Source organism: Nipponia nippon, unplaced genomic scaffold, assembly GCF_047370975.1.
Source record: "Nipponia nippon isolate SJK-2023a ecotype South Korea unplaced genomic scaffold, ASM4737097v1 scaffold_23, whole genome shotgun sequence".
NCBI lineage: Eukaryota > Metazoa > Chordata > Aves > Pelecaniformes > Threskiornithidae > Nipponia > Nipponia nippon.
The window spans coordinates 6114953-6142777 of record NW_028262340.1 but is presented as its reverse complement, the minus strand read 5'-3'; the positions used below and the strand labels follow the sequence as shown (position 1 = coordinate 6142777).

Sequence of the window (27825 nt, the reverse complement as noted above, 5' to 3'; positions counted from 1 at the left end):
GCCGCCGCCGCCGCTGCTGCCGCCGCCGCCGCCGCTCGGGGATGGCCAGCCCGCTGCACGCCGCGCCGCGCCGGGGCTACATGCGCTGCTGACGGAGCCCAGGTAAGGGCGGCGGCGGGGGAGCGGGGACCCCTGCTTCCCGGTGCACCGGCCCCCCCCTCCCCTTCCCGGTGCACCGAGCCCCGAGCTGCGGTGCGCTCCGCTCCCCCCCCCCCCCCCACTCCGCGGCGCAGCGGGGGCGGCAGCTCGCCGGGGATGCGGGATGCGGCGGCCGGTGCTGCCGGTTGGCAGCGCCCCGGTTTCGCCGTGCCACCCTCCCTCCCCACCACCCCCGGCCAACTTTCCCGCCCCGGCGGCGGGCTGTGGGGCCGGGGAGTTGCAGCCACGCCGCGCTACCGGCGGTGCCCCGTCCCCGGGGCGGGCAGCGGCATCCCCGGGGCGGCCCCGGCCCTGCCTGGAAGTTGCGTGGGGCTGCGGCGGCGGCGGGGCGGGTTCGGTACCGGGGCTGGCTGCGAGTGGCGGGCACGGCCGGGGCTGCCGGTCCCCCCCCGGGGCTGCCGGTGTCCCCCCCCGCCCCGGCCCGGGGTGCCGGTCCCTCCCCGCAAGCAGTGCCAGGGCTCCGGCAGCCCCACGGTGGAGGGGGCTGCACGTGTGTCGCTGGGCACACGCGTGTCGCTAGGCACACGCGTGGCACCGCGGTGCCGTGGTGTGTCATATGGCAAGGCCACAGGCGCCTGGCTGCCTGCTGGCGTCCCTGCCAGCCCCGGCGTGGGCACACGTGTGCTGCCAGCCCGGCATGCGTGGGTGCTCGGCGCGTTGGTCTCCCCACACCGGGGCTGGCCCCACGCCGTCACCCCTGGCCAGGGTCCCGGGAATCGGCACGCACCGGGGCGCGTGGGCAGGCGCGTTGGCGGAGCCCCGGCAGCAGGCGGGTGATTTTGCAGCTCTCCCCTGCGTAGGGCTTTGTTTGGTGCCAGCGTGGAGGGCTGCGGGGAGCCCCCGTGCCACGGCCGTGCTGCCGGGGCGAGCGGCGCCCAGGGACCGTGGGCGTGCAGCGAGGGCACACGTGGGCGCCCAGCGTGTGCCGGCGCGGGCACGTGCGGTGTGCAGGTGGCAGCCGGATCTGGGGGGGAGCGGGGGAGCTGCTTCCCTTCCCAGGGGACCTGCGAGCCCTGGGGTTCATGGCAGGAACGATGCCACGTGTGCACACGCCTGCGTGCCCACGCAGGTCACTTGTTGAAGCCCAGGGAGATTTTCCGCAGCCCCGGCCGGGGCGGAGGGTGTGTGTGCACCGTGCCTGCATGGTTGGTGCCGAGGGCTCGCGGCAGCGCAGTGTGTGAACAACCCTTTGCTTTTCTAGGTCATGTCACTGCTGCCTGTGCTGGATGGCGCCTGGCAGCCGGGGCCGCCGGTGACGTGGGGAGGTGGCCCTGGGGTGGCCGGGCTGGGTTATGGCAGAGCATCTGGTCGGGGTTTCTGGCTGGGCGATGCCGATGGCTGGGGCGTGCGTGGAGCCGGCGGCGCAGGGCTGGCACTGAGCCGTGCCGCTGGGAGAGCTCCCGGTGGGCGGCGGGGTGGTTATTTGGGACCGACCTCTCCCCTCCTCGGAGGCGGTGGCTGAGCCGAGGGGGGCTCGTGGGGAGGGAGCTGGCTTGTCACTGTCACCGTCGCCATCACCTGGCTGCTCTCCGGCTGCCCTTGTCGGGGAGGCTCGGCGCCCCATTTCCCAGTGGGCTTCGTTACCAGTGGCATGGACGACAGCGGATGCTGGAGTTGGCCGTGGGGCAGTGCCAGCCCCTCTGTGCCGGAGCCCGGAGCCTGGCAGTGGCTCCTCTCCGAGGCCTGCCCGGCTGCTCGTCGAGCCTCGTCACCAAACCCTGCTTTGATCCAAGGAGTTTGCAAGAAGCCGGGATCCTACAAATTTGGTCTGTGCTGGAGAGAAAATGGATGCGGAACCCCCGCGTGGCAGAGGTGCTCCAGCGTCCGGGCTGGGATGCGCTGCCTGATCTTCCCCGCTGCCTCCTGCTCTTTTTGATGCCTCTAAGGACCTCTGGCAGCGCGGCTCTTCTGCCTGGCATGACACCTCTGCCGTGCCGGCGACGGGTGTTGGGCCGGGGGTGCCGGGCTCTTCCCGGAGAGCTGCAGTGGGCTCTGTCCTCCCCGGCGGGCTTGCAAGCCGCAGAGAGCTCTGCCCTGGCACCAGCCTCCCGCGCAGAGCAGTGGGAATAGATGAGTGTTCCTTTGCCCGGGCTGTTCCCATCGCTGCCAAGTCCCCAGGCTGGGTGGGAGCTGCAGGACGGGCTCCTCGCGTCCCCCTGCCCGGAGGAAGGTGATGCTCGGCCGGATGGATGCACAAACCGTGGGACGATTCGCTAGCCCCCTGGGGGCTGGGCTGCTGCGACGCCTCGACACATCTCCACGGGAATTTGGACCGAGGCCCTGCAAACTCATTTCCTACCACAGAGCCGTCCTCTAATGGGGACGGCGCTGGCTCTGGGCCACCCGGCTTGGTTGCCAAACCTCAGAGGCTCTGTGGCTCCTCGGTGCTCATGAGGGCCATCGTGTCCCCCCTGCTTTCGTCCCGTCTGTTCATTCTTGATGTCCTCCAAGAGCAGGATGGAGCCAGGCTCCTTCCCCTCCTCAGGGCACCTTGGAGGCTCCCAGTGGATCCAGGTCCGGCTGAGATGGTGGGTTACAGAAGTCCCCCTCCAGCGTGAGCACGCATCCAGGCTGCCACCCCACTGCTGCCACCCCTGGGACACCAACCCCCTCTTTGGAGCCCTCCTGGGGCTCTCAGCCCCCCATCCCTTTACCCTACGGTGCCAGGGGCGGGATGGAGCTGATGCAGAAGAGGAAGCCATATCCCAGCGATATGGAAACTACTCAGAAGAGGCCGTGGGAGAGCGACGGGAGCAGCCACGGCTGCTGCAGCCCCTGCGGGTGCCCTGCTGCAGGGGGGGCTCGCCTCTGGGGACCCCCGTAGCCATGGAGGGGGAGGCAGCACACGCTGTTCCCTGGCAGAGCGTAATCCCTAATCCCGGAGGAGATTTCACTGTGCTGTCTCTCGGCCTTGCTTTTGGAGTGGAGTTTTACCAACAGCAGTTAAGTAAAATAAATAAAAAGGCCTGTGCTTGCCAGTGCTAGCGAGGCTGAGCCAGTGATTGGCAAAGCGGCACCATTAATTACAGCTCGGCACTGCTGCCAGCCTGCCTGCTTCAGGAAAGGTGGTGGCAGCGCGCCGGGGAAGCCAGAGGGAGAGGGGGAGTGCGCAGGGAAGGGGGAGACGTGGGAGCGCGGAGCGGGGGAAGCGTGGTCCCAGGCACCGGGGGGATTGTGCCGCGGCGGGTGGAAGCGGCACCGAAACCCCTCTCCCTGCCAAGTGCCTGTGAGCGCGTGCACGGGAGCCCACGCGTGCACACGCGTGTGCATGCACACGCCTTGCGGGAAGCTGCATTTCGGGGGGCTGTGATGTCAGTGGAGTTGCTCCGGCACTTTTGCCCAGCGATGCTCACAGCGTTAATTAGTTGGTAGGGAGGCTGTGGCGGTGCTGCCGAGGGCCGGGCACGGGCTCGGTGCTGGTGGTCCCTTGCGCCGGGAGGACGGGCGCGGGGCGGCGAGGGCTGAGCACGGCGGTGGTGGCTTTGAAGTTCCTAGATGCCTTTGAACTGCTAGTGAAGATCCTGGAAATGGGAGGGCTGCGGACTCTCCCATCGGGAAGAGCTCGTTACGGCACTTTGTTCATCGGTGTCACCTCTGGGCAGGCAGGGATGCGTTCCCGTGGGATGGAGCCTGTTTCGTGGCCGCATGGCCATGCTGTGCCGTGCCGCCGGCCAGCCTGCTCCTCCCCAGGTGCCGTTGCCTTTCAGCAGGGAGCGAGGCCGTTCCTGCCATGCTTTAACACCCAGGACTGCCCGGCTCTTCCTTATCCTTGTGCCCTTGTCCCGAGCCATCCTCGCGTTAGGAATTCTCATGAATCGTATATTTTCCACAGCCTATTAAAGAACACTGTCAGATTAAAAACCGTGTCTCTTAAAACCCAAATCTCCTTTACTTTGCTATTAATCGTTTCTCAGATGCCAATGAGGTTTAGTGCCGCCCGTTTATCACTTTTGGGGCTGGTTGGTTGTTTCTGGCTTTGCCTGGCCAGAGAGGGGCGGCCGCGGCAGAGCAGAAGCGCGATGGTCAGGAGCCGGCCCCCGCCGTGCCGGGAGGATGGAGCTGGACCAAATCCCCGCCGAAATCTCCATTCAGGCGAAGCATCTTCAGGCAAACAACCTGTTTGTGCAGTGCGAGCAGGGCTGGTGTGGAGCGGTGCCTCCTCCTGCTGTGCCACGGCTGCTGGCGAGGGAGAGGCGAGCCCTGGTCGGATCCTGCCGGTTACCGGAGCCAGGAGGGATGTGATGGCAGTGATGGAGAGGGGCCATGCTCTGACTGCCGAGGATGGGGAGCCTGGGATGTTGCTTCCCCGTTCTGTGATGGCTCTTTAAAAGCTTAAATTAAAAACCCACCCGCTTCCCTGCACCCTGGTGGGGAACAAAGGCAAATGGAAGGGGCTGGAGCGGGTGGCTCCGGTGGGCAAGCGTGCCCGCTGTGCCCCGGGTGCCGTCCCCGGGGAGCAGCACCCACTCCTGCAGCAGCCCAGCAAGGCGTTTGGGTGCAGCGGGTCCCTGGGGGCAGCCGGCGTTCCCCATCAGCAGGCTTTGCTGGCTGTGCCGGGATGTAGCCGTTGGTGACGGGCAGTTTCTTCTGCATGGACTGAGGCCGTTTCGGAGGCGGAGGGGCGATGGGCAGCAGGGCTGCCGGAGCACACTGGTGGCGACGCTGCAGGGTGCGAGGTCCTCGCCACGGTGCCACGTAGGGGGTGACGGCGACCCCTCCTCGAGCCGCTCAGCAGCTCCCGCCGGGTGACTCGGTGCCCCAGATGTTAAATATCTTCTCAGGCCCAGCTTGCAGCTCAATGAAATATTTTCACTGCAGCAGCAACAGCAAGCGCTGCAGGGAGCGAGGCTGGTGCTGAACGAGCTGTATCAGATTTGATCTGCTCCTAACGAGCCCTGGCCTTCGGTAGCAGCTACGGCACGGTGCCGGGCTCTCGGGCAGCCGCAGCCCCAGTCCCGTGGGTTTTTGGGATGGGGGGAGGCTCCCCGTGGTCCGGAGCACCTGGGTCTTGCACGGTACCGTGTTTAAAACACGGGGAGCCCGGGGAGGCGCAGCAGTGGGCTGCCTGGCCGTGCCCGTCCCTGCCGAGCTTGCCAGCATGCGGTTTGCCCCAGCGGCAGCCGCGCAGGCAGGCTGGGCACCGGCAGGAGCCAGGCAGGAGGGATGAGCGGCTGGCAGTGCCGGAGCATCCCTCCTCGCTGCTCCCGGGCGAGGGAAGCAAGCACCATCTTGTGTCCCTGCCAGGCTGCGGGAGCCCCGGGAGCTCACTGCAGAGCAGCAGCGTGTCCCTGCCTGACCTCCTCTTCCTCCTCCTCCTCTTCCGCCACCTCCTCCTCCTATCCCTGGCTCTCCCGAAGCAGTGGAGGGCTGTGATTCTCCAGGGGTCCCCAGGTCCTCGCGGGGTGCTTGGGGAACAGCAGTGGGGGATGCCCATGGGGCTCCCTGCTCCAGCCCCCTTGGCTCCCTGCTGCTGCGGGTGGGGGGTCTCCTGTTGAATCCCTCAGGGTCTCGCGGGGGTGGAAGTGTCTGCAGAAAAGTGGGGTTTTCTTTTGCCCCAGATCTCCCTGCTTACATCGGGGGGTCCTGCCCAGATCCCGCCCCAGATCTGGCTGCTCGCGCTGGCTCCATCCCAGCCCCTTTCTCCCCGTGCCTGTGTGCCGCTGGCGGGGGCCGGCTGCCGGCCCTGAGCCCCCGCGCTGCCGGGGCAGCGGGAGCCAGCGCCAGCCTGTTGCATGAGAACTGGGTTATTTTTAGCTCTCTAATGTGCCCATCGTGCCTTCGGCGCAGGCTCGGCCGAGGCTCAGGCTCCCTCCCCGATGAGCAGGGGATGCCCCAGCACCAGGACCTCGGCCACGGGTGATTTGGGAGCAGCAGATATTTTTGGGGGATGGAGAAGAGCATCCTGGTGTTGTGTTGAGCGCTCGACAATCCCCCACGTTTGGCTGGGACCGATGGGAGCGGGGACCTCGGTGATTCTGGAAATCAATCTCTGGAATGGCATCCATCCCCTACGGCCACCTCCTGAATGTCCCCCGCTGTCCCCAGGGCTGCCCCCTCACTGCTGCTGCCCTAGGCGCGGGCTGGCCCTGCAGAGCGGTGCCCACACGCGCACGGTGGCCTCAGCCTCTGTAGAGCCACGCTCCGGTCCCGCTTAATAAGGCCACTGCATGCATTATTTTATTAATGAGTTATTAAAAAGCTATCCACGGCAATGCTGCTGTGTACCCGGCATGGTGTCCAAGAAATATGTATTTTAATGATTGCTCGCCCTGTGCCAGGCTCTCGTGGCAGGTGGGGGGGACACCATGCTGTTGGGGTGCCCCTGCCCCCCCAGCACATCACCCTGAGCTCCTCTGCTGAGCACCCAACCCGTCCCCGCGGTGCTCTGGGGCACCAGTAATAGCTACGAGGCTTTTTGTAGCCCCATCTGGGCAGAAGCTGTTTGGTGGCTCCTTGCCCAGGTTGTTCTTGGCCGGCTCAGGGTGAGCCGAGGGCAGGGGGGGTCGCTGCAGTGGGGGTCCGCTGGCTGCGGGGATGGAGCTGGGTCTCTGCTCTGGTGGTTTTGGGGTAAAGTCCCCGCTCCATGCTGCATAGTCCCTGGCCTGGGGGCTGCCTTGGCACAGCCTGGGGGACAGGGCAGGGGTCTCTGATGGCTGTCCCCTGCCTGCAAGGTGGCAGCTGGGGACGTGGACCAGCTGGGATGCTGCTCCCATGCCAGCCGGGGCTTGGTGCAGGGCGCTGGTGCCCCTGGCATAGTGGGGAGCCTGCAGCAGCATGCCTCCCGGTAAGCATCTCTCTGTCTGTCCGTCTGTCTCTCCCCCAGGGCAAATGCCATAGGATGACCGCTGCTGGTCCCCTCTTACTGGCTGTGATATCGTCTCTCCTGTGGCTCACGCGGGGCTTCGACCCGGCTCCCAGCGCCTGCTCCGCTCTGGCCTCCGGCGTCCTCTACGGCTCCTTCTCCCTCAAGGACCTCTTCCCCACCATCTCCTCCGGCTGCTCCTGGACCCTGGAGAACCCCGACCCCACCAAGTACTCGCTCTACCTCCGCTTCAACCGGGAGGAGCAGGTCTGCACCCACTTCTCGCCCATGGTGCTGCCGCTTGACCACTACCTGGCCAACTACACCTGCGACCCCCGCGGCGAGGCCGCCAGCCCCCCGCCTGCCCACCAGCGGCCGGAGGAGGAGGAGGAGGACGAGGAAGCCGAGCTGGAGCTGTGCGAGGGCGCGGGGCCCTTCACCTTCCTCCATTTCGACAAGAACTTTGTGCAGCTCTGCTTGGCGGCTGAGCCCGAGGCGGCCCCCCGCCTCCTGGCCCCCCAAGCCCTGGAGTTCCGTTTTGTGGAGGTGCTGCTCATCAACAACAACAACTCCAGCCAGTTCACCTGCAGCGTGCTCTGCCGCTGGCTGGAAGAGTGTCTGCAGGCGCCCGGCGCCCGCCGCTGCGGCTTCACCCATGCCGGCTGCAGCTGCCAGGCAGAGAGCCCGCCGGCACCCCGGCGCAACGGCACACGGCACGCCGCCCGCACGCCCGCTCCACCGCCCGCCGCCAGCGACTGCTGCCCCACCGACCTGCATTCTGCGAATGCCAACGACTTCGACCTGCCCGAGGTCCCACACGGTGAGTGGGGTGCGAGGGAGCCCCGGGGATGAGCCTCCTGCCCCGTGCATGCTTCCAGGAGTGCTGTGCACAGAGCAAGGAGGTGGTGCAACGGATGAATCCTGCTTGCGCATGCTCCCTGGGGCAAGAGGATGCAAATCCGGCACTGTGCACAGAGCAGGGAAGCCGTGCAATAGATGAATCCTGCCCGTGCGTGCTCCCCGGGGCAGGAGGGTGCAAATGGGGCACTGTGCACAGAGCAGGGAGTCCGTGCACGCTCCCCGGGGCAGGAGGGTACAAATGGGGCACTGTGCACGGAAGCCATTCAATGGATGAATCCTGCCCGTGCACGCTCCCCAGGGCAGGAGGGTGCAAATTGGGCACTGCGCATGGAGCAGGGAAGCCATGCACCGTGCAAATCCTGTGCATGCTCGCAGCTCCAGGTGTACCTCACCCAAGCGATGGCCAGGCTCGGCAGAGCTGCAGCTCACTCTGCCCTGGCCGTGGTCCGGCCGGCCCTGTTAGCGCCGCTCCCCACCATGCTGGCCACGGCTGTTTGCCACGGCTGCTCTGGCACAGCCTGCGTGGCCCCGGGGCCTTGCTTGCCACCTCCCCGTGCAGGGCTGCTGCTCGCCTGACTGCGAGCCCGGAGCGGGAGCCCTGTCACTCTGCATTGGTGGAGACGTGGAAAACAATTTGCAGGTAAAATGACCCTTTCCCGTGGCAAATTACCCTTGACTGCTGCAGCCCGGGTGCTTGTTATTCCAAGCAGGATGTCACGGCACGGCGGCACGGTGCGGCCGGGCTATTAACCAGGCGGAATGAAGCCATTTGCTCGTTACGGAATTGCAGGAACCTCAAGTGAAGATAAAGCAGCCATGCTCACCCCCGCCCTGGGCACCGGGGTCGGGCTGCCCGTGGCAGGGAGCCGCCGTGCCCAAGCGCTCCTTTCACCCATGGGGTATCTCTGCTGAGCCCGGCGAGGTGATGCAGGGGTTTTGGGGCACATCTGGCCAGATGTTCCCTCTGCGCCAGCCCCGGGTGATGCATGGGAAGGACCAATCCCCAACTTAGCTGTGTGGGGTCTTTATCCAGCAGATTAGGTGGTGGTGATGGGCTGTGGGTGTATCTGTAATTTCATTGAGCTTTAGCATTTATTTCAGGAGCTAAATGTCATTACGGGCAGATCCCCCGACTAAATCCCCGGTCCGTTACAGCTGCAGGGTTATAAATCGCCTCATCCTGAGGGGAGCCGCTTGAGCTGATTTTATTTTATTTTTTTCTTCTTTTTTTTTCCCACCTTTAAATGCAACTCCGCCTGGACGATCAAGAGCTCAGTGCTGGGTTCGGGTGCCATCCCCGAGCTCAGCCTGGCTGGTTGTCTGCCCCGGGGCACCCAGGGATGCCATAGGGGCCGGCGTTCGCTGTGTCTTGGGGCTGCCTGGGGAGCAGCGGGTGCTGCAGGCTGGAGGATGCCCCATCCCCTTGGTTCCCAGGGGATCCTGCACCTCCCCATGGCTGGTTTGGTGGGGGATAGTAATGCCCAGCATGGCTCAAAGAGGGGATGCTGGGCTGGGTGCTGGAGAGGGGGTCCCCGCAGACACAGCATGCTCAAGCACCAAGCCGCCTGCCGCCTTTCCGCAGACCGGCACATCAACCGGCTGCAAGGGCGAGAGTGCGAACTCCCGCTTCTTCCCCAAATTACATTTGACATTCAATTAAAACCTGGAGGCGCCCAGAGGTACAATGTTATTGCGGTGCTGGAGTCGCAAGGGTAATGTGTTGCCTCGGCCGCCCCGCTGCCAGCCGGCGCAGCCCCCATGCAGCATTTCCCCCCGAGGCGTTCGCCTGCATCGCCGGGCCGGGTTGCGGGGCTGCGGGGCTGGAGCACAGAGCGGCCTTCATGGCAACGAGGGGGGGTCCTGGGCTCCCACCTGGCCTCCCCCCGGCGCCGTGCGGGGTGGAGAATGGCCGCCTTTCAGGGTGGCGGTGGCAAGCAGGGCCGGGGGGCTGAATGGCGCCTGTGAGCAGAGCCTTGGCGGGCGCCCAGCGCTGATCTCACCGGCTCTCCTCCGCCGAGCGCCGCAGCCGTGCAGCGACGCGGGGGCTGGCACCCGCCCAGCCGCTCCCCGGGCCTCCCCGCTCCCAGCCGTGGCGGTGCCCCCGGGGTCCCCGGCCCCCGCGCCATCCTCTTGATGACACGGCTCCACGGGGGACGTGGTTGGAGCCAGGGAGATGCAGCCTCGGTGCAACGCGGTGCTGGGTCCGTGCAGGCGGAGAGCGTGGATGCGGTTGAAACTTTGCGGGCTGACATTGGGCACATTGCAGCCATGCAATGGGGGGGGTCTTTGGAGGGGGCACAGAGCCTGCAGCGCCGGGGCTGAGCAGTTCCAGCCCTGGGGCTTGGTCCAGGCTGCGTTTCCCCTTGCCCCAAACCCATCACCCTTCAGAAACCAGCCTCCGGGGAGGTGGTGCTGGGATGGGGCCATGGCTGCTGGCTTGCGGGGACACGACTGGCCTTGGGGGACATCCTGGGCTCCCCAAAAGAACCCCCCTTCCATTGCAGCCCAGCAGCCATGTTGTGGTGCGGAGTGCTGGGGGACCCCCAGGGCAGGACCAGGCACGGCTGCTGGGGTGGAGGGTGCTGGGGATGGCTGTGGCCGCCCCGCGGTGACAGCCGGGGATTTAGTGCTCTCTGAAGGAAATTGAATTTGGTGTCTCTGTCGAACACAGCCAGGGAGAGCGGCCTCGTATATCCTCGGGATTTATGGTTTTCCCTGGGCACTTGCCGTGACGTGTGTAATTCTGCCATGCTGCTCACGGGGGCGGGTGGCCCTGCGGGGAGCTCGGCCCCGTGGCCAGACAGAACCCCCCAGGGCAGCCCCTCCGCCTCCCCGGGTACCCCTGCACCCCCCATGCCATGGAGCGGGATTCATGGGGAGAGGAGCCGAGGGTGCCCGGCTCCACCGGCGGTGACGGCGAGGAGCCCACGCTGGGGCCGGGCCCGGGCAGGGGTTATGCTGGGTTGAAGGCAAAAGTCAGTAAATTTGGGTCTGGTTTACGGCACTAATAAGTGTCAGTGCAGGCAGAGCTCCCTGCCTGGGGCTCGTATATCACCTGCGTGCCTTGCAATGGGAGCCGCAGCATGCCCTAAGCACGATGGGGCCTCTCCCGCCAATGCCAGGTGTCCCCATGTCACCTCCCCTCCGTCCCTTGGGGACATCACCGTGCTCAGCCGGCAGTGCTGGGACAGCTCGGCGAAGCAGTTGTGCCATCCCTGGCTGCTCTCCTGGCTGGCAGAGCAGCGGGGTGCCCATGGCTCTTTGGGGGGCCACATGCCTGGGGGGCCAATTGGCAGTGCCCAGGGAGCCCCCGCTGTTTGCTGCGGCACACGGCATCCGCCGGCAGCAGCAGCCCCAGTGCTGCTGTGTTGTGCCCAGGGCCAGTGCACGGGAACTTGCCAGCATCCTGCGCCCGAGTGTGGGGACAAGGGACCCTGCTGCAGGACAGGGGGGTGGCCTGGGGGGTGTGGGGGAGGCCGGGGAAGGCGTCCCCCCCCGCGCCCGCAGCCACGTCTCCCGCCGAGCCCTCCACATGCCAGTTAATTTCACGCCAAGTGCTCTTGATGGATCTCTTGTTATTTTTGGTGAGCCGAGCCATAAATTTGTGCCACCTCACTGCAGCAAGCTGTTAAGTGGGGACGAGAGAGCACCTCTGCCCAGCACGGCAGGGGCGCGGGCACCCTGGCCGCACCAGGGATGCGGCGCTGGGGCTGTGCTCCAGCTGCAGGCACTGTGACAGGGGGTGACATGTTCTGGGGGAGCCATGATGTGTTTTTGGGGAGCTGTGAGTGTGCTCAGCCATGCTGAACCATCTCTAGCCCTCGGGGATGCCACGTGGGGCTGGGTATCCCTGTATCCTCCCTGCAATGTCCCTTGACCCACAGCGGCCTGTCCCCATCCCCATCCCCTGCCCGCTCTCACCGGAGCCTTTCTCTCTTCCAGGCAATGCAGTCGAGGAGAACCAGAAGGTGAAAACCCAGTGGCCGCGGTCAGCAGATGAGCCAGCTGTCTATATGGCCCAAACAGGTACTGGCACTGCCCCGGCACGGGGACAGGCGCAAGACACCGGCGGCGCTGGGCTCGGGTGCCTGACCATAGGCAGGGGTGATGGAGACAGAGCGATTCCCTTTGCTTCCTGCCCATAGACTGACTTAATTTGCTCCATTTATATATTTTTCCTTTACACCTTCCTCCGAGGGTTGTAAAGCAAAAAAAAAAAATCCATTAATTGTTTCGCTCAAATGTATTTATTTGGCAAATCCATCTGGGTAATTTGAGCGTCCTGCTCCCCGCTCCCCAGCCCCCCCTGATTTATGGTCGGAGGGCTCGGAGGCGAGCGGGAGATGGATGAGCCCCAGCATCGGGAGAGGAGCTCCGCTCCGTGTGCCTGGCATGCAGATCTCCTCCCAGCCACGCTCGGGTGCTCACGGGGGTCCTGCCCCCCCGAGAGCTGCTGGGCAGAGCGTGGGGTGACCCCAGTGGTGACCCGCTCCGGTCCTGGGGTCCCCGTGTGACGTGGAGCTGCCGCGGGGCATTGTCACCTCCGTGGGATCCCTGCTCCGGAGCCTGCGTCCTGTCTGTCTCCAGGACAAATCGTCCCCTTCGGAGCCCTCCCTTGTATATTCCGTTTTAATTTAAACTGATGGCCTTTTCTTCTGGCCTGTCCAATAGCTTCAGAGACATCATCAAGCTTAATAAGAGCTGGGTTGTTGTAAATGTCAATGCTGTGCCTGGGTGGGGAGAGGGAGCCGCGCCAGGCTGCCCGCGCTGCCCGCGCCGCCCAGGCTGCCCCGGGGTGGGTGCTGTCCCTCGTGCCGGGTGCAATCCTGTGCCCCGACCCCTTCTCCAGGTGCTGGGTCTGGAAGGTGGCATGGGCTCTTTTGCCCCATTTGTCCTCAGTGTCATCCCTGTCACCCACAGCACCTTGTCCTCGTCCCTGCACTCACGGGTGCTGCTCAGCCGCTTTCCCGTCCACCCATGGGGGCTCCGCTCATGGGACCTTCCCTGGCCCCCCCGGGCAGTTGCCGGCTCTCAGGCTCCGTGTCTCCCGCAGGGGACCCGGCGGCGGAGGAGTGGTCCCAGTGGAGCGTCTGCTCCCTGACGTGCGGGCAGGGCTCCCAGGTGCGGACGCGTTCCTGCGTCTCCTCGCCCTACGGGACGCTGTGCAGCGGGCTGCTCCGGGAGACGCGGACCTGCAATAACACGGCCACCTGCCCAGGTACGGGGGAATGTGGGGACACTGGGGGGGCTTTGGTGCCAGCTGGGGGGTACCCACTGCCAGCTGGGCCCTGGGTCGGTGCCCAAAGGGCTGAGCGATCGGGTGGCTGGGGAGAGTGGGGACTCGTCTTGCCAGGGGGTCTCTGGGGGTGTGGGGTCTCTGGCAGGTGGGGGGTGCTGGGAGCGGGCATTGCCCATCCCACGCTGGGCTGCGCCAAGCCCTGTTGGCATTCCCCCATCCTCTTGCCTTCCTGGCTGTACCAAGCTCTTGGGAAACCATCTGGGGAGCAGCAAGCCGGGGGGGACGTCTGGAATGGGTGCCCCATCCCACCGCTCCTGCTGCCGGGGCTTTGGCCTTAGGAGTAGCTCGGCCAGCAGCCTCTCTCCATCCTCCCTCCTGGCAAACTCAGGGCTTCCCCAGGGTTTCTCCGAGGCTTTGTCCTGGGGGAGAAGCGGGGGCTGGAGCCTGCGCCAGGGGACTCAGGGCTGGGCAGCTGCCTGGCCCGGCGTGGTGGGGGGTCCCTGCTCAGTGCTTCGAGGCAGGTCGCAGGCAGGGTGCCGGGGGTCTCACTGGGCCGTGTACTAGCCCATTTGTCCAGGGGGGTGTCCGTGCATCTCACGTGGGACACTGGGGATTGGAGGGGCCTCAGGGTGCTGCAGCAGCGGCCAGCTACCCTGTCCGATCCTGGGATGTTTTGGGGGCTTTGCACCCCCAAAACACGTGGGTGCCTGCTCCCCTCTATATCGGGGAGTGCAGCCCTGTCCTGGCACTCCAGGGACATCACAGCTCACAGAGGAGCATCCTTTAGGATGCTTGTGCATCACGTGGGTCCCCACTCCCTTCCCAGGTGAGCTGAGCTCCCATGGGTCTGACGTGTCCAAGGGGTGGCCATGCCCAGCGTGTCGACATGGGTTGGGGCGAGCCAGGCTGTGCTTGGGTGTGGGGGGACGTGCGCCGCTGGTACCGGGACCCCAAAGCGGGGGCTGGAGCAGGGCAGGGAGCGGCAGTGGCACCACTGCCTGCTCGGGGCCCTTGGGGTTCAGGCTCGGGTGTGATGGTGGGGCAGGTGGTGCCAGTGGGACGTGGAGGGGAGCCGGGGACCGTGCCAGGCTCTGCCATGGAGCCCTGGCCCAGGGCACGAGGGGTCTGCGATGGCCAGGACCCCTCGGTGCCGGGAGGAGGAGGAGGCTGGAGCCCCCGCGGGACCGGGAGCGTGCGGCAACGGCGCTGTGCTGTGTTGCAGTTCACGGCGCGTGGGAGGAGTGGTCCCCATGGAGCCTGTGCTCGGTGACCTGCGGGCGAGGGGCCAGGACCAGGACGCGGCGGTGCGTGGCCCCGCGGCGTGGAGGGAAAGCCTGCGAGGGCCCCGAGCTGCAGGCCAAGCCCTGCAATATCGCGAGCTGCCCGGGTCAGTACCTCCCTCTCCCCCTGCTCCTCCTTCCCCCCGGGAATGCCAAGAGACGGCACTGGCCAAGAGCCAGGGCCGTGCTCCCGGCACGGGGCTGCGGCGCTGCGAGGGACGGGTGGCACCGCCGTGGGGACCTGGGACAGCCCGGGGGCACATGGGTGCTGTGACATGGGGTCCTCCCTGTCCCTCCTGTCCCTGCTGGAAACCTGGATGGAGAGCCGGCTCTATCGGCCATGGCAGGGGGCCCGAGCCCCCACCGCAGGCATGGGGGACCAGCCTGGGGAGCATGGAGGAGCCGGCTCCTTCCCTCCCCTTCTGCTGCGGCTGCCTGTCCCCCACGGCAGGCACCACGCTGGCACTGGGGTGGCACAGGGATGTCGTGGGGCACCGGGGAGGTGGCTGGACATGGCGAAGGGGGGCAGCTGCAGGGTCTGTCTGTGCGCAGGTGGCAGCACCATCTCCGTCCCTTCCTCCTGTGTGCCAGGAGTGGCTGTGGTGGTGGCCGTGGGGTTTCTGAGGTGATGGCCAGGGATGCCATGTCGGGGCCAGCATCCCCGCAGGGACCCCATGTGTGGCGTGGGGAGGCCAGCAGTGAGCTGGGAGCAGGAGGGAGCATGGGAGCTGAGGGGTGCACAGGGTGCACCCCCTCTGCAGCAGCTCCAACAGGGACATGCTACCCACAGCACATGGCTTTTGCCATGGCAGCCCCGTGGAGATGCTGCTGGAGTGAGGAAAGCTCACAGCAGCTCCTTCCCCGCCTGCCCTGGCCTGTACAGCAATGTTAGGGCTCACAGGTTTGGCGGGGAGCGATGCCAGGGCTGCTGGGCTTGGCGGGGAGCGATGCTGGGGTCCCACGAGTGTGGCTGCGCAGCAGCGCTGGGCATTGCAGTGCAGTGGGGCTGTAGGAGCAGCCACTCGGGGTGCGGGGACCAGTCCTAGTGACAGTCCCCCCCCGCCGAGGCAGGATTCGGCGCTGCCTGTTGAGGTCGGCACAGGAGGAGCCGGTACGTCCGTAGGTTGGACCCGTTGCACAGAGAGCCCGGCGTGGGTCGCGGGGAGCTGGGGCCGCGCGGCTGAGGGGCCGCCGGCCGGTGGGGGCTGACGCCGCTCTCGCTTGTCCCCGCAGTGGAAGGGCAGTGGCTGGAGTGGGGCGCCTGGAGCCGCTGCTCCGTCACCTGCGCCAATGGCACGCAGCAGCGGACGCGCAAGTGCAGCGTCTCGGCCCACGGCTGGGCCGAGTGCCGGGGGGCCCACGCCGACGCCCGGGAGTGCTCCAACCCCACCTGTCCCAGTAAGGCCCCGCGCGCTGGGGGGGAGCCGGGGGGAGGCCACGCGTGCTGCTGGCACGGCGTGTCGGCACACGGCACATCAGCACGTGGCCCAGCCGTGCATCTGCCGCAAAGCCACTGCGGTGTCACTGCCGGTGACATGAGGATGCCGGCAGCCCCCTCCGCTGCAGATGCGGGCACGGGGGAGCAGGAGTCAAAGGGTGATGCTAGGGATCAGCAGCCGCCCCCCTCGTGCTGGTTGCCCCCTCCAGGCACATCCCAGCTGGAGGAGCCGGGGATTTGTCCCCTGCCCTCACCCCTGCGTCACTCTGGGGGGACCCGTCGGTGCCCGGTGGCTGCAGGTCCCGGTGTGCAAGCACGTGCGAGTTCTTGTGCATGCACATGGGGCAGCTCGTGGGGCTGGGGCCGGCTCTGCGGATGGGGGGACACCAGGCAGGGGGGTAGTAAGGCCAAAGGATGGACCCCGTCCTCAAACTGTCCTTCGACCCCATCCTCGTCTTGTCCTTCACCCCCCCGGCATCGGTCGCAGGCGCAGAGGGAGGTGGGTGCTGCGCCGTGGCTGTCGCGGCAGCCGGAGGGAGGGAGCGGCTCTGCCACGTGCTGAGGGTGCCCTTGGGCTGCCAGCGCGGCGGGGGAGCAGCCGGGCGGCTGCACGGGGACGCTGGTCTCGTCTGAAAGAGATTTAAGTCATTGCTCCATGGATTTCATACCCTGCGGGGCTTTCAGTTCATGGTGCGGGGGGCAGCCGCCGCTGGGGCCCATCAGCCCATCCCCCCGGGTGCCGCTCACCGTGCTGAACCAGGTGTCCCATGGTGTCCCCCCATTCCTGCAGCCGACAGCAAGTGGGGCCCCTGGAACCACTGGAGCCTCTGCTCCAAGACCTGCGACACCGGCTGGCAGCGCCGCTTCCGCATGTGCGAGGGCACCGGCGTGCAGGGCTACCCCTGCGAGGGCACCGGCGAGGAGGTGAAGACCTGCAACGAGAAGAAGTGCCCAGGTACGGAGCACCCTCCCCCACCCCGGTGCCCATCACCCTGCATCTGGGCTGCGCCTGATCCCCCTCTTGCCCCGCAGCCTACCACGAGATGTGCAAGGACGAGTACGTCATGCTGATGACCTGGAAGAAAACGGCTGCCGGGGAGATCATCTACAACAAATGTCCCCCCAACGCCACGGGTGAGGGGCGTGGGGCGAGCACCCCCAAACCTGCCATGCCCTGGAGCAGGGCAGAGGGTGGCATCAGGGTTCTGGGCAGTGCTGCCTGTCCTCGGCGTTCCCGGGACATGATTCCCATGCCAGCGTCAAACCCGAATCTCCTGCGCAGGGTCCGCCAGCCGCCGGTGCCTGCTGAGCCCCCACGGCGTCGCCTACTGGGGTGTGCCCAGCTTCGCCCGCTGCATCTCCCACGAGTACCGATACTTGCATCTCTCAGTAGGTGCACGCTCTGGCGCGGGTCCCCCCACCCTCCCCTCCCCGTCGCGGAGAGTCTGCCCCGTCCCCAGCCCCTGCCGTCCCCTCCAGGGCAGGGAAACCCAGCAGCTGCCTTGCTTCGCCGGCTGGCTGCCCCATGGGGAAACTGAGGCAGGGCTCCCTGGGCAGGGCTGGGAAAGAGGACCCTATCCTAGAGCTGGAGGGGGACCCCGGTCCGAGCTGTGCTCCTGCGTCCTTGCGCTCTCGGGATGGGAAGGACCCCCCAGACCACCTGTGTCCCGCTGCTGCCCTAATGAGGGCAATTAGCTCTGCAGTGTCCCCACTGGACATGGTGAGGGACCTGGGAACACAGAGCGCTGCCGGAGAGGGTGCTGGTGGCCAAGTGACACCGGTGTGTCCCCTGTACAAGCTGCGGGAGCACCTGGCCAAGGGGCAGCGGGTGCTGGCGGGCGAGGGCATGTCGCAGGTGGTGCGGAGCCTGCTGGAGCTCATGGCCCGCAAGACCTACTACAGCGGGGACCTGCTCTTCTCCGTGGAGATCCTGCGCAACGTCACCGACACCTTCAAGAGGGCCACCTACACCCCGTCCTCCGAGGACGTGCAGGTAGCGGGCGGGGGACGGGACGGCGAGGGACGCCCCCAGGGAGGTGGAGGTGGTCGGTCCCTGGACCCGAGCCCCGCTGAGCCCCGTCCCCGCAGCGCTTCTTCCAGGTGGTGAGCTACATGGTGGATGCAGAGAACCGGGACAAGTGGGAGGATGCCCAGCAGGTGAGTGGCACAGGGCATGGGTGGGTGGCTGGGGCAACCGGGATGTCCCCACCACGGGGACGCGTCCCGGCGGCTGCAGAGCTGGTCCCTCGCCCACAGGTCTCGCCTGGCTCCGTGCACTTGATGAAGGTGGTGGAGGACTTCATCCACCTGGTGGGGGATGCGCTGAAGGCCTTCCAGAGCTCCCTCATTGTCACCGACAACCTGGGTGAGCGATGGGGCGGGCACGGGACCTCAGCGGGCGCAGGGAGCTGGCCGGTGACGCCCGCTCTGCCTTGCCAGTGATCAGCATCCAGCGGGAGCCCGTCTCCGCTGTCTCCAGCGACATCAACTTCCCCATGAAGGGGCGCCGGGGCATGAAGGATTGGGCGCGCAGCTCCGAGGACAAGCTCTTCATCCCCAGGGAGGTGCTCAGCCTCGCCTCCGCCGGTGAGGCCGGGCTGGGGCCGCGGGAGCGAGCGCGCTCTGCATGTGTGTGCACGAGTGTGCACCTGGGGCTGTGCAGGGGTGTGCACGTGTGTGAGCATGTGAGTGCACGTCTGGTGCTGTGCACAGGTGTGAGCGTGCACATCTGGGAGTGTGCATGTGTGTACCCAGGTGTGAGCACGCACATGTGTGAGTGCACGTCTGGTGTTGTGCACATGGAGCATGCACGTGGTACAGTGCACATTCGCACACATGTATGAGCATGCATATCTGGGAGCGTGCATGTGAACATGTGTGTGCACATGAACATGTGTCAGCTTGCATGTCTGGGGCTGCACATGTGCTAGAGTGCACATCTGGGAGTGCACGTGTGTGAGCGTGCGGACGGCCTCCTGCCAGCCCGCGTGCCTGCGTGTGTCCATGTGTGCCATGCCTGTGTCGGGGAGGGGGTGCGTGTCCCCTCATGCGTGTCGGGGGCAGCTGTGTGGGCTCTCACGTGTGCGTGTGAGCTCGCTGAGCCCACGCGTGTGCCGGGCGCTGGGTCACAGCGCCGCTCTCCCTTCCCCTCTCTCTGCAGAAACGGATGAGTCGTCCCACTTTGTCATCGGGGCTGTGCTGTACCGCACGCTGGGGCTGATCCTGCCCCCACCCAGGTGAGTGGGGCTGCCTGCTGTGCCCCGCACCGTGTCCCCGTCCCTGTGACAGCCGGTGCCCCTCCCTGCAGGACCCCTCTGGCCGTCACCTCCAAGGTGCTGATGGTGACGGTGCGCCCGCCGACCAAGCCCACAGAGCCCCTCGTCCTGGTGGAGCTCTCCCACATCATCAACGTGAGTGTCCCCCTCCTGTCCCATCACTGTGTCACCATGTCATCGTGTCACTGTGTCACTTCTCAGTTCCATGTGGGTCCCACCGGCCCCTTCACCCCCAGGCACTGTGAGCTGGCCAGGGGCCAGCAGCTCCCAGCCAGTGGCCACAAGTACTCGGCTCCATGCCCGCGGTGGGGACATGCCAGCGCTGGGGGAGCCAGGCGGGTCCCCGGGCAGGTCCCCATGGGCCGATCACCCTCCTGGGGCTGGAAGCAGGGCAGGGGGGCAAAGCACTAACCCGTCCCTCTGTCCGCAGGGCACGTCCCACCCGCAGTGCGTCACCTGGGACTACTCGAGAACGTGAGTGGGGCACGGGGGGGACAGGGACACCCCGGCCATGCCCTTGTTGGCGGGCAATGCTGGGCAATGGGGCTGGGCTGTCCCAGCACCCCGTCGGTCCCTGGGGAGGTGGCGGGAGGGACGGGGAGCAGGGCTGCGGGTGAATTGTGCTGCCACGGGATCGATCCGCCTCTGCGTGACACTGGGGACGGATGCCGCCAGCCTGCCAGATGCAATTTGTTAGCGCGGAGCCCGGCGCTCTGGCAGGAGCGAGGGAAAGTAGGGCACGGCGGGGGGGTGGGCGGCAGTGCGGGGCGGGGGGTGGCAGTGCCGGGCCCCCCCACCCAGTGCCTGTGGGTGCTCCACACCTCGGGGTCACTGGTTCCAGTACGGCTCCCGTGCTGATGGGGAGGCGTGTGGCTGTGATGAGCGTGGCAGGTCTCAGCCTGGCCCTGGGGGAGCTGCGTCCCCAGCTGTCCCACAGACCCAGTTCCCAGTTTCCCTGCCTTGCTGGGAGCTGTGGCTGCTCTCCCTGCGTGTGGCCAGTGTCACCGCGGAGCACTCCCTCCCAGCTCCCTCGCGGGGGGGTCCCCATGGCGGGAGGGGTCCCCATGGCAGCAGGGGGAGCGTCGCCCGCTCCTGGGCAGGTCTGGCTTTGGAGGTAGCACGTCTCTGCTGCGTGAGCCATGGCTCGTGCTGGGGGGGGCGTGGGTGCCGGGGGGGCCCTGGGGCTGTTCCTGCCTGCCCCGGCGCTGCCTTGGCCCCCCTCCATCCCCACCACCCCCTCCTCCCGGCCCTGGCCCCCTCCCTCTGCGGTTTGCCCCCCCAAACCTGGGTGGGATGATTAAAAATCAAGCATTTGTGTTGCACCGTTCCCCAGGGGGATCAGCACCAGGGCAGGGGGGGGCAACCGGAGCAGGGATGGCTTCGGCCCCTGCGATGGGCTCGGGGGATTAACCTGTCCCCTGGCAGTGACCCCGCCCCGTCTACCCCCCAAGGCAGGGGCAAGCAAAGGGTTAACTCAGGAGAGGGGTGAGGGGCTGCCTGGGTGTTTGATCATTTCAAATTGCTCTCCCTCGCTCTGGTCCCATTAATCAGGGATGCTGGCTTGGGAAACTGGGACACGGAGAGCTGCCAAACCCTGGAGACCCTCCCAGCTCACACCAAATGCCAGTGCCGCCAGCTCGCCACCTTCGCCGTCCTCGCCCAGCTGCCCAGAGACCTGGTAGGGGACAGGACAGGGACAGGGACGAGCCTGCTGGGGACACGGGCCATGGATGGGGGGCGATCCCTGGGCTGCGGGACCTGGCCAAGGTGGGGGTCCCGGGGGAGGATGGGGATGGGCAGGGGCTGCATTGCCCGCAGGCACCTTGACAGGGTGGGGGGGGCACTGGGGGGATGAGGGGGGTGTCTCCCACCACCCAAGGGAAGGGCCCCTGCCCCCCCTGGCACCCCGAGGGTGGGCTTGGGAGGGCAGGGGGCTGCCGTGGTCAATAGGGCTCGATATGGGGCATTGCTGTGTGCAAGGAGGGGAGGGGGCAGCCCCGGCCCCAGGCATCCCCCCACCCCATTGCCATTCCGCCCGCGTCCCCCGTTGGCATGGAGATGGGCGCGGGTCCCTGGGAAGGCGCCTTGGCTGCGCCACCGCCGCCACCGACCCCCTCCGGTGCCCGGGGGTTCCCAACCGGGGGGGTGGAGGGGCCCAGTGAGGGGCAGGGGGCTGGCAGGGGGCAGCCATGGGGGGCCGGGCTCAGCCGCTCCCCCCCTGTTCCCCCCCAGGCCATGGACCCCTCGGGCACCCCGTCAGTGCCGCTGATGATCGGCTGCGCCGTCTCCTGCATGGCCCTGCTGACACTGCTGGTGATCTACGCTGCCTTCTGGAGGTGACCCGGGGACAGCTGGGGACCCAGGGGGCACCTGGGGTGCGAGACCATGTGGGGAGGGGGTGGCAAAGGGGGACACGGTGCGAGCAAAGGCTCAGAATCAATGTGATTAAATGCAATGTGCTGGGAAGAGAATAACCCCGGTGGCAGCCGGGTGGGAGAGGTGCCTGGGCTGCCTGGCACTGTCCCTGGCCCAGGACAGCGCCCGCCTGCCAGCAGCATGTGGGGGACATGGGACAGGGACATGGGACATGGGACAGGCTGGTGCCCTGGCCCCACGCTGCTCCTGCCCGCAGGTTCATCAAGTCGGAGCGCTCCATCATCCTGCTCAACTTCTGCGTCTCCATCCTGGCCTCCAACATCCTCATCCTCGTGGGCCAGTCCCAGATGCTCAGCAAGGTGGGTGCCACCACCGTGCCCCCCTTGCAGGGTCCCTGGGTGGGCGCGGGGGCTGCGGCGGGGTCCAAGCCCTCTCTTCCCGGCCGGTCACCTCATCCCTGCTGGCTCCCAGCAGCAGATTGGATTTGGATTAACTCGATCTCAGGATTAAATCCTTTGCGCCAGTGGCTTTGACACAAACCTTGTTCGGGCGTGGGAGTTTAACCGCTGCAGTGCTGGGCACGTGGCCGCGGTGGTGCAGTGATGACACGCCCCCGTCCCCGCAGGGTGTGTGCACCATGACGGCCGCCTTCCTCCACTTCTTCTTCCTCTCGTCCTTCTGCTGGGTGCTGACGGAGGCCTGGCAGTCCTACCTGGCGGTGATCGGCCGGATCCGGACACGCCTGGTCAGGAAGCGCTTCCTGTGCTTGGGATGGGGTAAGAGCCTGGCAGGACTGATCCCGGGACGGCATGCCCCTCCGTGGTGTACCCCAGGGTTATCAGAAGGGGAAACTGAGGCACAATGGAGGAAAGCAGACCTAGGTGTCTTAGTCCTTTCAATGTGGCACCCTCTGACCTGCCAGACCATGGGGAGCTGCCAGAAGGGCCCCATCCCTGTCCCTGTCCATGGGGGCTGGCACAGGGGTGATGTTGGGTGGGCACAGTGGTGCCACCCCCCTGCAGCTCCAGCCTCGTCTCCCCTCTCCAGGGTTGCCAGCCCTTGTCGTTGCAGTCTCCGTCGGCTTCACACGGACCAAAGGCTACGGGACGGCGAGCTAGTATGTGGGGACAGGGGGACACAGGGCTGGGCACGGGGACTGCTCTGGGCTGGCAGCAGTGCTGGGAGCAGGGGATGGGGACGGAGGGTGTCCCCTCTCTGTCAGCCCCTGACACGCCGCGGTCCCCCGCAGCTGTTGGCTGTCGCTGGAGGGCGGTTTGCTCTACGCCTTCGTGGGACCAGCTGCTGTCATTGTGCTGGTGAGCTGACCCCGAGCCTTGGACCCCCCAAAACCCACCCTGGTGTGTGGCAGCTCCTGCCAGCCCTGGCTCGCGGAGGGCTCCGTGCCTGGCCCTAACCCCGGCGCTGCTCTCGCCCAAGGTGAACATGCTGGTCGGCATCATCGTGTTCAACAAGCTCATGTCCCGCGACGGCATTTCAGATAAGTCCAAAAAGCAGCGAGCTGGGTAAGTGCCCTGCGCCCCGCGGGGCTGTCCCTGGGGCCGGCGCGGAGCACCCTGCCCTGCCACGCTGCAGGGCATGGCATGGGGTCTCCTCCGGGAGCGGGCTGAGGATGGGGCAGACTTCATCTCATCAGTGGGAGGCGGGGACCAAGCCCGGGGCATCCACAGCCCCTCGTTGGGGGCTGCTGGAGGGGCAGTAGCTGGAGGGGCAGTCACCCCCACACCGTCCCCCGGGGAAGGGGCAGCCGCACACTGCAGACACCCCTCCCTGCCGCCAGCGGAGGGGGCTGAGCCCTGCCTGCCCCATCCCGCTGCCGCTTGGCCACCCCGGCTCGTCATTAACAGCGGCTGCCGCCCTTGACTAACCTGGCTCTCTCTCTCTCTTTCTCTTTTCCTTCTCCCATTTGCTTTTTGCCTGTGTCTGTCCATCCATCCATCCATCTGTCCGTCCATCTGTCCGACCCTCCCCCCCCATCCTGCTCTCCCACGGCCTTGCTCTCCCCGCCTGCATCCCCGCGTGGCCCGGTCCTGGCCGCGGGGCGCCGGGGGGGTGGTGGGCACTTAGCTCCAAGCCCCCACCCTGCGGCAACCTGCTGCTGAAATGCACCAAGTGCGGCGTGGTGTCCAGCGCGGCCATGACCTCCGCCACCGCCAGCAGCGCCATGTTAGTGCCCGCCACGCGCCCGCTTCGCCCCCCGCCCTGAGCACAGCCTTGGACCCCGGGGAGCGGGGCGGGTGGGCTCTGGGCATCGCCCCGGGGAGGGACGGGCGCTGGGTTGGGGGTCCTGTGGGCAGGGTGAAGGCTGTGTGCTCGGGGCGGCCCCGGGCGCGGGGTGCACGTGCCCCACCGTGGCCATCACGTCTGCATGGCATGGCTTCCCGCAGGTCACGTCATCTCCGGGGTCGGGGCGCGGGGGGCTCAGCTCCTTTTCCCCGGGGTGGCTTGGGAGCGCGGAGGGTATGAGGGGCACCACGCCATGGGGACGGGCCGGTCCTGGCCTCGGGGGCGTCCCCGGGACCCTCTTCCCGGCACGTGAGCCCCCACGGGTGCTGGCTGGGATGTGTCCAGAGGGTTGTGCTGTGACCACTGCCACCCTGGTCAGCCAAGGTCCCTGCTCCTGGGGGTTTAGTTGCAATAGAAGCAGCCCCAAAATTCACTGCTAAAAAAGAAAGAAATCTGCTTTCTGCTCTTCTTGCGGCTGTGGGAGGGTGACGGCGGCCCTGCATCCCCCCAGCACCGTTGCTGCCAGATGCGCTGCCTATGTGGGGACAGGGACACGCGTAGCTGTGCCCTGCCCGGACCAGCTCGGTGGTGCCCATGGCTCAGCCTGGGGTTGTGCCAGCGCTGCCAGGGGGGTGAAGGAGCCCATGGGCCCCCATGCCCTAAGGCAGGCAGAGCACCCAGCCAGCGCCGGCTTGGGGACGCCGAGGACGCCGGGACAGCGGGGGGCCTGGCGGGGCACACGGCATCTGCGGGGTGCTTGGGCTCGAGTCTCCGTGCTGTGCACGCACGGTCAGCCCCGACCACGCTTGCGGGGCTGGGGGCAATGCTCGGGGGGGCTGTTGTGGGGCAGCCCCGGTGCAGCGGGCTCACCCCGGCCCCTCTCTCCCTGCCCCAGGGCATCGCTGTGGAGCTCCTGCGTGGTCCTGCCTCTGCTGGCGCTGACCTGGATGTCGGCCGTGCTCGCCATGACCGACCGGCGCTCCATCCTCTTCCAGGTCCTCTTCGCCGTCTTCAACTCCGTCCAGGGCTTTGTCATCATCACCGTACACGGGTTCCTGCGCCGAGAGGTGGGGCGGCCCCGGAGGGGTGCCGGGGGGGGACCCCTGGCCGCGGGGCCGTGACCGGCTCTGTCCCCGCAGGTCCAGGACGTGGTGAAGTGTCAGATGGGGGGGTGCAGGAGTGAGGAGAATGAAAACTCACCCGACTCCTGCAAGAACGGGCAGGTGCAGATCCTGGTGAGTGCGGCAGCGCTGGCGCGGGCACCGGCAGGGCTGGGCCGGGCTGCTCGCCCCGGCTGGGGCAGGGTCCCCCTTGCAAACCCCACTGCTCCCTGTGCTGGCCAAGATCCATTCATTTCCCCATCTCTCCCCCTCTCTTTCTCTCTTCTCTCTCTCTCTTTCTCCCCTCTTTCTGTATTTTTATAGACAGATTTTGAAAAGGACGTTGACCTGGCGTGTCAGACAGGTGAGGTCTCCCCTGCCCCCTGCGCTGGGGACGGGGATGTCACCATGCCACGCCTGGGAGGGACAGGCAGCGTGTGCTGGGGTGGGCGCGATGCCACCGCGCAGGGGGTCGGTCCAGCCTCCCTGCCCTCCCGCGGGACCCCCAGGGCTGGCTCTGACCCCACTCCCTGCCCGCAGTGCTGTTCAAGGAGGTGAACACCTGCAACCCCGCCACCATCACGGGCACCTTGTCCCGCATCTCCCTGGATGGGGATGAAGACCCCAAGCTCAACACCACCTCAGAGGGTGGCCTGGGCTTCTCCAGCCTGCCAGGGAACATCCCTCCCCCCAGCATCCTGGTCCAGGTCCCCAAGATGACGCCCAACGTGGTGGCGGGCTTGGGCGAGCTGGGTGACCCGCCGGCGCAGCAGCTCAGCCTGGAAACGCCGGGTCCTGTCTACCTGTGCACTGAGAGCAGCCTGCGGCCCCTGGAGTACGGCTGGCTGCGGGCCCCCGAGCCCCCGCGGGAGAGTGACTACATGGTGCTGCCCCGCCGGACTGGCAGCCTCAAGCCCTTCCCGCGGGAGGAAGGCACCCTTGGTCCCGGCACCGAGGAGGGGGTGCCCGGTGGGACAGGGCGCCCGGTGGCCGAGGGGGATGCCTACCCCAGCTTCGTTGCGGTGGACCACGTGAACTTGAACCAGCCCTACGGGACGGTGAAGGCCCCCTACGGCCTCCAGTTCAAGCAGCACCCCACCGTGCGGCAGATCCTGGCCTCGGAGCTGTCGGAGCGCAGCCGCACCATGCCCCGCACCGTCCCTGGCTCCGCCATGAAAGTGGGGTCCCTGGAGGTGAGTGGGGGGCTGGCATGTGAGTGTGCCCATGGACACGTGTGGGGAGGGAGATGTGTGGGAGGGAGTTGGGTGAGTGTGCAAGAGCATGCATGAGTGCGTGTGCACGTGCAGGGTTGCATGAGTTGCCCCCATGCTCGCTGCTCGGCATCCCAACCATTGCTTGGTGCTGCCTTCACCCCAGCAGCATGGGGTGCTGCACGTCCCCCAGCTCGGCCAGGAGCCCGGTCTCCAGCTGGGCTCTGCCCCCTGCAAGTGGCATGGTTTGGGGCTGGCGTCAGCTTCCCCCCCTGCCCTGCTCCCCCCTACGTCCCCAACCTGCAAAGACCTTTCCCTTTTCTTCTCCATCTGCTCCCCCTGCTCTGGGCCCCACGCGTCCCCTGCCAGAGGAAGAGGTTGCGATACTCTGATCTGGACTTCGAGGTAAGCCGCGCCACGGCAGCGGGTGTCACCAGTGCCCGCCGTGCGGTCAGGTGCCATCCGGGTACTGAACCACCTTGTCCCCGGGTCCCTCTGGCTCGCTGTCAGCAAAGCAGCAACCCAGCTCAGAGGAGTTTTATACCAAGCAATAGCGAGCGTTGGCTCTTGATTAAAATGCCAGCACCAAGCGGGAGTGTTGCAGCAGGCTCTGCTGCTCGCCTGGGTGCCCCGGGAAGGCAGGGGGTGAGCGGGCGGGAGAGGGACAGGGATGGGAGGGGGGCCTGTGCTGAGGGGCGCGGGGCCCTGCTGGATGCTGACGGCCGCAGGCTCTGCTCTCGCCCCGCAGAAGGTGATGCACACGCGGAAGCGCCACTCTGAGCTCTACCATGAGCTCAACCAGAAGTTTCACACGCTGGACCGGTACCGGGCCCCGGCTGCCGGCTCCTCCAAGGTGAGGTCCTGGGGGCCCCATCCTGCCCTGGTCTGCTCTTCCACCTCCCCCTGCATGGACCGGGGCATCCCGGGAAGGACACGGGAGACGGGGCATCCCGGGGAGGACAGGGGAGACAGGGTATCCCTGGGAAGATGCTGGGGCTGAGTGCTGTGGTTATTTCTGCAGCGAGAAAAGCGGTGGAGCGTCTCGTCAGGCGGCGGGGAGAAGAGCACGGCCAATGTAAGTGCCCCTGGGGCTGATCCACCCCATCCTGAATGGGGCTGGAGGGTGGAGGTGGGTGGCTGTGTCCCAGGGCTGGGTGCTGGTGGGACAGAGCCGTGCATCGCCATGCACCCCAGCTGCTTGCTGCAGCTCCCCCTCGCCCCGCAGGATGCAGCCAGCCCCGGGGAGCAGCAACCGCAGGCACCGGCTGCGCCACCAAAGCCGTGGAGCACGTTCAAGGCGATGACGCTGGGCTCCCTGCCCAGCACCAAGCGGGACCGGCTGGAGCTGCGCTGCGCGGACTGGGAAGGCCCCTGCGCCAGCCTGGATGCAGCCGACGGCGACTTCCAGACGGAGGTGTGAGCCCCGCGCCCGCCGCCACCACCGTTGCCCTGGCGCAGGACGAGCCAAGACGCTGGGTTTGCTCCGTCCTCCTCGGTGGCCAGGGGGGCCCCGCCTGGCTGGAGCCGTCCCCACAGCAGGGACCACACTCCCCCCTGGCCACAGCCGCCTCCCACCCGTCCTCGCGCGGTTTCTCCTCTCTGCCACCCTCCGGACGCGGGTGCGGAGGGGACACGCGCACCCCCCCATGCTCACCCACCGATCACACCTGCACCCCCCCGGGGCAGGACCGGCCGTTGAGGCCGTCAGATCTTCGTTCTTTTCTACCGGGATGTTTCTTCACGCCGTGCACCGTGTGCACGCGAGCGGCCGCCCCCCGGGGCCGAGCTGCCCTCGCCCCCCGGGGCCCCGTGGCCGCCCCCTCCCAGCCCTCCCCACCGT

General features: G+C 66.9%; 1 protein-coding gene across 4 annotated transcripts; it reads left to right on the top strand.

The window, feature by feature from the left end:
- ADGRB2 (adhesion G protein-coupled receptor B2) lies at positions 1-27825 on the top strand. Of its 4 annotated transcripts, XM_087760630.1 has the most exons (32): positions 1-102; positions 6983-7781; positions 11765-11848; positions 12876-13040; positions 14284-14448; positions 15575-15739; positions 16570-16734; positions 16812-16913; positions 17062-17168; positions 17578-17772; positions 17868-17936; positions 18036-18144; positions 18219-18365; positions 18940-19015; positions 19087-19189; positions 19485-19528; positions 20606-20732; positions 21287-21390; positions 21687-21789; positions 22056-22206; positions 22478-22547; positions 22680-22746; positions 22868-22953; positions 23516-23614; positions 24570-24741; positions 24814-24909; positions 25099-25138; positions 25315-25967; positions 26355-26390; positions 26734-26838; positions 27007-27060; positions 27211-27825. In XM_087760630.1, the coding sequence occupies exons 2-32, from the start codon at positions 6998-7000 to the stop codon at positions 27403-27405; spliced, it is 4638 nt and encodes a 1545-aa protein (XP_087616756.1). In that variant the 5' UTR covers positions 1-102; positions 6983-6997; the 3' UTR covers positions 27406-27825. The 4 variants fall into 4 exon arrangements, with proteins under 4 accessions (XP_087616756.1, XP_087616758.1, XP_087616757.1 ...); XM_087760632.1 differs by lacking the exon at positions 14284-14448; XM_087760631.1 differs by lacking the exon at positions 23516-23614.

What these genes read in the sequence shown, in the direction of transcription:
- ADGRB2 (XM_087760630.1), top strand. Translation starts at nt 6,998, where the DNA reads ATGACCGCTGCTGGTCCCCTCTTACTGGCTGTGATATCGTCTCTCCTG. An exon ending in AGTCCCAGATGCTCAGCAAG is followed by an intron (nt 21,790 to 22,055) that starts GTGGGTGCCACC and finishes CCGTCCCCGCAG; the next exon opens with GGTGTGTGCACCATGACGGC. An exon ending in CAGCTGCTGTCATTGTGCTG is followed by an intron (nt 22,747 to 22,867) that starts GTGAGCTGACCC and finishes CTCTCGCCCAAG; the next exon opens with GTGAACATGCTGGTCGGCAT.